The following is a 7,077-nucleotide window of genomic DNA, read 5'->3' as shown; positions in this document are numbered from 1 at the left end:
TTATTTATTGGCTTACCAGGCCACAAAAGCAAAATCTAGCAGCAGTTCCTGCCTGATGGCCCATCCATCTGCAGGCCCTGAACAGCTGCCCAGAGTCAGGACTCCACGGTCAGTGGGTTCGAGCTGGTACAGAGCTGAGCCATCTTCGGCTGTCAGAGCTGGGTTCCCTAGGGAGAGGTGGCGGAGAAGAAGGGTGCGAGGAAATGAGCCATCCCATGTGCCCAACCGGAGATGAGTCCTCTGGGAGGTGATGGAGGCAGCAGTCGGGCTCAGGGGCCTGATTCCAAGTCCAGTGTTCTTTTATCCCAAGATGTCTGCAAGGGGACTGCTGTATCCATCTACCCAGCTGCTAAGACTGTTTCCTGCTACTCCTGATGGAACCAGACTCAGGCAGAGGGCTTGAGAGGTAAACCCCCTGCGCAAGGAAGGCGGGTAGTGCCAGCTTAAAAGTATGTGTTACCAAGTCCTGGGCACAGAAAGGCATAAGTACCCTGACTTAGGAGCAATCTACCTGGTACACAGGCCCTTAACAAAGGTTAGTTTCTTCCCCCTTCCATCCTTTCCCCCTTTTCCTCCCTGGACCAGCAGTCTCCCAGGCATCATCTCTTGAAAGGATGGATTCCCCTTGAGTTCGGCCAGGGGCTTCATAAGGAAGGAGGTGGATGGGCCTGGGCTGGGGCCCCTGCCCTCTGGACACCCACCTGCTTCCTTGAGATCCAGAGTGGAAGAAGAGGCTACGGGTGTCAGGGCCCAGGCTGGTGGGGGTGCTCTGGTCCAGCACGTAGTGGCTGCCCTGCTTCCGTCGGGCCGTCTTCTTGTCCAGCTGTGGACAGAGCGGGATGCAAGGCACCTGGGCGTAGGGGCTTTGCAGGTTGGCAGCTGGCAAAGGTGGAAGAGGCAGGAAAGGGAAATGCTTCATAGCACACCCAGCCTTGGGAGGCAGGCAGACCTGTGTGAAATCTGGGTTTTGCCACATAACGAGCTGGGTGGGTTTGGGCAAATCACTTCACTTCTCTGAGCTACATAAACTGGAGATGATAGTGGTACCCACCTTGGAGTTGATGATGAGGATAAAAGGGATAATTTAGCGGAGCACAGTGTAAGGGCTAATAACAGCCTTAAAGGAGCACTTGTCTTTGTAATGAGTCCAGGCAGAGTCTGATAAGGAAACTAAAGAGACTGAAAAGCTCCTAGCCTATCACTTGGCACACAGTAGGAGTTTACTATTATGGGGAAGTAACCTTGCCCATTGAAAACAGCACAGGTTTTGGAGGCAGACATGAGTATAAACTTCCCTTTCTGACACATGCTAGCTGTGGGGCCTTGGGCAAGTTACTTAAACCTCAATTTTCTCATTGTGAATACGTGGGGTAAATGTGTGATTATGAGGATTAAATTCTAGCATAAATGCAAAGGGCCTGGCACAGTGAGTGATCCCAGTGGGTACTCAATAAATGATGAGCTGGGATTGCTCTTCCTTCTCAAGCCAGGCTCTTGGGACCAACCTGTGCTCAGGGGGAAGTCTGTCAGAAGGCTGGAGGTGGGTGGTGACTCGCAGCCCGCTGCCTGAGGTACTCGCTTAAGCCCGAAGTGGGAAACCATGTCTCGGCTCCTGGGCCTGGCTGTGCCGGGGCCCAGGGCCCTCACCGTAGTTCTGCTGCTTCAGCTGGCTCAGGATCCTGAGGACTCTTCGTTCTGGGACTTCCAGGATGTCTGCCTGCTGGGAATTGTAGGCAAGCTTCTTCCGGGACCGCAGCCGGCCTGTGGCCGATTCCATCTCTCGGGCCTTAAAGGTGCCTTCCTTCAGCTTCTTCTGGTAATAGCTGAGGAGGCAGTGCCCACCCAGCTCAACCTGGCTGTGTTTAATTCACCCTCCTCCTCCCTCCCTCTTCCTGAGCCCCTGAGCCCAGCTCAGGAGCAGGGACACAAGCCCAGGAGTTGGGAGATCTGGGTTTTAGTCCCGGCTCTACTGTTAACTTCCTGTGACTGCGGGCAAGTCAGTGCCCTGCTCTGGGCCTCAGTCACCTCTATGTAAAGGTGGGGGGAAACGGTTATCTCTACCAGTCACTGCAAGTCACTTGACTTCTCTGAATGGCTCAAACAGTCCATGTTTAATAGGGTTAAAAACAAACATTAAATAACAAGGCCCGTGAAGCACTCAGCAAATCGGCCCAGGGAAAGAGCTTGGTAAATGTTACCTGTGATTTCTATCACTCATATTTTTACTCTGATGTGCTTTGAAAGCCAGTCAGTGAACTCTTGCTCATCTTCCAGATTTCGGCTTAAGGACTATCTCCAGAAAGTCCTCTCTCCTCCAGTAGAATAGCTAGGTTCCCACTACAGGCCCCCTGGCAACGTGTACTTACCCCATCATAAACCATGGCCCACTTAATATTAACTCATCACTACTTGCCTTCTTTCCAGTAGACTTCAGCACCATTCATTCATTTACTCAAATATTCATTGAGCGTTTACTGCGTGCTGGCCATTCATCTAAATGCTTGGGAAAGAGGTATGCAGGAGATGGCCATACATGGTCTTTGTGTCATCTCTCAGCCCCACCTCTTACTCCGGCCACTGCCACAGCAACCACTTCTACGTGGGCCTCCGCCAGTTTTGCACAGGGACAACCTGACATGGACTCACCTCAGACCTAAGCCTCTTGTTTCTTCCCCCAGAGCCTCTCTGACATATATACTGCCCAGAAGTGCAGGGGAATTAAACACCTGTGGGGGCCACCCTTGACCAAAGGAACCAGCAGCTGAGGTCTACAGGCTTCTCTCTCTTCCCCTGACAGTTCTGAGCCACCATTCATAGTCTCCTCAGAAGACCCTGGGGGTAGTTGACTCAGTAACACATCCCTGTACTGGCTCCCCCTCCTGTGCTCACGTCCCTTCCCTCACTTCTGCTCCCTGGGATCATTTTCCAAATCAACTGCCTCGGCACAGAGCTAGTGGGAGAGTCAGACCATGAACAAATAAATAAGCGAGGAGACCGTCTGAGTAGTGATGGGTGCTCTGAGACAAAGTAAAAGCTGAGTAGAGGGTAGTGATGAGCTATTTTGTTCATAGCCTTCAGGGAAAGTCTGGAAGTTGGTGACATTGGAGCAGAATGAGGGGAGGGAGCAAGCTAAATGGATATCTGGGAGAAGAGCCTTTCAGCCAGAGGGAGTGGCTTGTGAAAAGGCCAGGAGGTAGAAAAGAGCTTGGTGAGCTCTAGGACAAGGAGGGGCCAGAGCCTGGTGTGTGAGGGAGAAGGGGATAGTAAGGGGAAGCAAGATGGGAGGGTCGGACCACCGGGGCTTTGTAGGCAATGGTGAGGGGTGGGCAGGCTGCTCAGAGGGTCAGGAAGCCGTTGGGGCTTAAGCTGATGGCTCTGCTAGAGCCTCTGCCTCTCCCTGGGGCCTGGAATTTTGAGTTTTAATGAGCTTCACACACAGAAAATAGAAAATGAATACCAGAGCCCTCACATGGAGATTGGATCTAGACCCCTGTGTAAAATTAGGACTTGAAAAGTCAACATTCTGAGCAAAAAGATGGACTAGAAAATAACTTCACTCCACAGGGGCCAATAGACCATGAACAGAATGTATGCAACTTTCTCAGTCACAGTTTTAAAGGAAATTGCTTGCTCTCTACTTCCTCTCCTCCCCCTTCCTGTGGGCTTGAATTTAAATGTGTTGCTGGTAAATTGGCTTAGGACTGACCTAGGGAATGGTGGAACAATGAGTTGGAAAGAAACTGAGTGCTTCGGTGACCTTGTCTTCCTGCCTGCCGCCTCCAGACCGTCAATGTAAGAGAGAAATAAACTATATCGTTAGAACTATAGTACATTGGGGTCTATTCCTTAACTAATACACTAACCTAGAATTCTGCACCCAGCCAGCTAAACTATCCAGTAAGTGTGATGGTAGAATAAACATACAAAGTCTTTTGTAGACATACAAAGTCTCAAAAATTCTACCTCCCATGCATCTTTTCCCAGGAAGCTACCGCAAGACATGTTCTTCCAAAAAGCGGGCATAAACCAAAAGAGGAAAGGAAGATATACACACAGAAAATAGGAGAAAGGCCAAAGTTAAAGGAAGATGGGGAAGGAAGATCCCACAATGGCAGTGCAACTGTCGTGAAGGGCAACCAGTTTAGATTGGATCACCATAACTTAAAAGATGGAAATTTCAACAATTGGCGTTCCCATACCTGTTGTTCAATTACTGCCTTTTGAACCCTAAAAAGCTACAGGGAAAACATGCTCCCATTACGTTCTTATGCAAACTAAACAAACCAAGAAAGAGTAAACAAGCCAAGAAAAAGTAAGACATGTGATCCAGCAAACAGGATTCTAATCAGGGAAAAAGAAGAAAGAATTCCTAGGATGACAACAGACTCCCAAGATGACAGCTCTGCCACAGACCTAAAAAAGAAATTAATCCAAAAATGAGAAGAACAGAATGATTTAGAAAATGCCTCCAAGAGAAGGAGACTCTAGGAAGATACAAGAATTATCAGTGAGTAGTACAAAGAAAAAAACATCAAGGCAATTGTCAACTTTCAGGAAATAAACAAGAATGGAAATAAAATCATAGTATACAAAAATGCTCATCTATGAATAATTGTATAGCCATATTATTATAGAAACTCCAAATATTTAGTAAAAAATGATGGTTTCTTGGAATGGGGAGTGAGGAGCTGAGGGGATAGTTGTATCAGACAGCTAAATTCTTACTATAATAGGAAGTCCATAGACACAAGTCTAAAAATCACTAACCAAAATATTGTAGTACATCCATATTATTTAGAAGTAAATGCCAAAAATACACAAGAAGAAAGAGAAAGCTTGCATAGCCCCGTACCTATTAAAGATGTTGCATTCACAATTAAAAACCTTCCCGCAAGGAACACTTCAAGGTCTAAATGGCTTCACTGTGAGTTTTATCAAACCTTTAGGGGAGAATGAATACCAAGATTTCATGAACTCTTTCAGAACATGAGAACCCTTAACTCATTTTGTGAGGCCAGCATTACACTAACAGGAAAACTAGGTATTACAAAAAAGTAAGCAAGGGACCAATATCTTTTGTGAACATAGATACAAAAATTCTTAACAAAATAGCAAAATGAATTCAATGATATGTTAAAAGGATAATACACAACAACTAATGTTAGAAACAAAAACTAACCCTAAACTTTACATGGAATCACAAAAGACCCAGAACTGCCAAAGCAATACTGAAGAAAAAGGACAAAGCTGGAGGCATAACCCTCCCAGACTTCAGACAGTACTACAAAGTTACAGTAATCAAAACAGCATAGTGTTGGCACAAAAACAGACACATGGATCAATGGAACAGAATAGAGAGCCCAGAAATAAACCCACACACCTACAGCCAATTAATCTTCAAGAAAGGAGGCAAGAATATACAATGAAGAAAAGACAGTCTCTTTGGCAAGTGGTGTTGGGAAAACTGGACAACAGCACGTAAATTAATGATGTTAGAACACTTTCTCACACCGTACAAAAATAAACTCAAAATGGCTTAGACTTAAACGTAAGACAGAACATCATAAATCTCCTAGAAGAAAACATAGGCAAAATGTTCTCTGACATAAATCATAGCAATGTTCTCTTAGGTCAGTGTACCAAGGCAATAGAAATAAAAGCAAAAATAAACAAATGGTACATAATTAAACTTATACCCTTTCACACAGCAAAGGAAACCATAAACAAATGAAAAGACAACCAGTAGCTCGGGAAGAAATATTTGCAAATGATGCAAATGACAAGGGCTTAACTTCCAGAATATATCAACAGCTCATACAACTCAATAACAAAAAAGAAACAAGTCAGTCAAAAAATGGGGAGAAGACCTAGACAGACATTTCTTCAATGAAGACATACAGATGGCCAATAGGCACATGAAATAAATGCTCAATATCACTAATTATCAGAGAAATGCAAATCAAAACTACAATGAAGTATCACCTCACACCAGTCAGAATGGCCATCACTAAAAAGTCCACAAAGGATCAATGCTGGAGAGAGTGTGGAGAAAAAGAACCCTCCTACATTGTTGGTGGGAATGTGCAGCCACTATGGAAAACAGTATTGAGATCCCTTAAAAAAATGAAAATAGACTCACCCTGTAATCCAGCAATCCCACTCCTGGGCATATATCTGGAGGAAACACTAATTCAAAAAGCTACATGCTCCCCAATATTCATAGCAGCACTATTTACAATAGCCAAGACATGGAAACAACCTAAATGTCCATCGACCGATAATTGATTGGATAAAGAAGTTGTAATACAGACACACACTGGAATACTATACTACTCGGCCATGAAAAGGAATGAAATAATGCCACTTGCAGCAACATAGGTGGACCGGGAGATTGTCTTTCTAAGTGAAGTAAATCAGACAGAGAAAGCGAAATACATGATATCACTTATATGATGTGGATCTAAAAAATGATACAAATGAATTTATTTACAAAACAGAAACACATTCACATAGAAAACAAACTTATGGTTACGAAGAGGAGAGAGAGAAGGGAAGGAGGGATAAATTAGGAGTTTGGAATTTGCAGATACTGACTACTATTTAAAGAAAGACCCATGTGGTATTTGCAGAAATATAGACACAGGAAGAAGATAAAGAGTCCAGAAATAAACCCGGGTGTATATGGTCAATTGATTGGGGGGGCTTTCTATTTATAGTGTACTTTTTTCTTAACTAAGATTTTTTAATAGACTTTATTTTTTAGAGTAGTTTTAGATTCACAGAAAATTGGGAGGAAAGTACAGAGTTCCTGTATACCTCCTGCCCCGCAACACACACAGACTCCCCATGATCAACAGTGGTACATTGGTTAAAATCGATGAACCTACTTTGACATATTATCACCATAAGTCCATAGTTTACATTAGAGTTCACTCTCAGTGTTGTATATTGCATGAGTTTTGACCAATGTAAAATGACACGTATCTACCATTACAGTAATACAGAATTGGTTTCGTTGCTCTAAAAATCTGTGCTCCACCTCCTCCCTCTCCCTTCACCCCAGTAACCACTGATGTT

The 7,077-nt window shown here is 44.6% G+C and overlaps 1 protein-coding gene across 1 annotated transcript in view; it reads right to left on the bottom strand.

Annotated features, from left to right (window-relative positions):
- Nucleotides 1-48: 48 nt before the first annotated feature.
- SPATA21 (spermatogenesis associated 21) overlaps nt 49-7,077 on the bottom strand; it is a 35,298-nt gene continuing 28,269 nt past the window's right edge. The window contains exons 9-11 of the mRNA XM_074375968.1: nt 1,648-1,823; nt 702-879; nt 49-167 (exon numbers count right to left, since the gene is read on the bottom strand). Of these exons, the coding sequence (XP_074232069.1) occupies nt 110-167; nt 702-879; nt 1,648-1,823 (412 nt within the window). The 3' untranslated portion in view covers nt 49-109. The remainder of the gene's footprint in view (nt 168-701; nt 880-1,647; nt 1,824-7,077) is intronic.

The sequence above is a fragment of the Camelus bactrianus genome, chromosome 13 (assembly GCF_048773025.1).
Source record: "Camelus bactrianus isolate YW-2024 breed Bactrian camel chromosome 13, ASM4877302v1, whole genome shotgun sequence".
Taxonomy (NCBI): domain Eukaryota; kingdom Metazoa; phylum Chordata; class Mammalia; order Artiodactyla; family Camelidae; genus Camelus; species Camelus bactrianus.
Note: the sequence above shows the minus strand (reverse complement) of the source record. Positions and strands in the feature narration are given on the sequence as shown.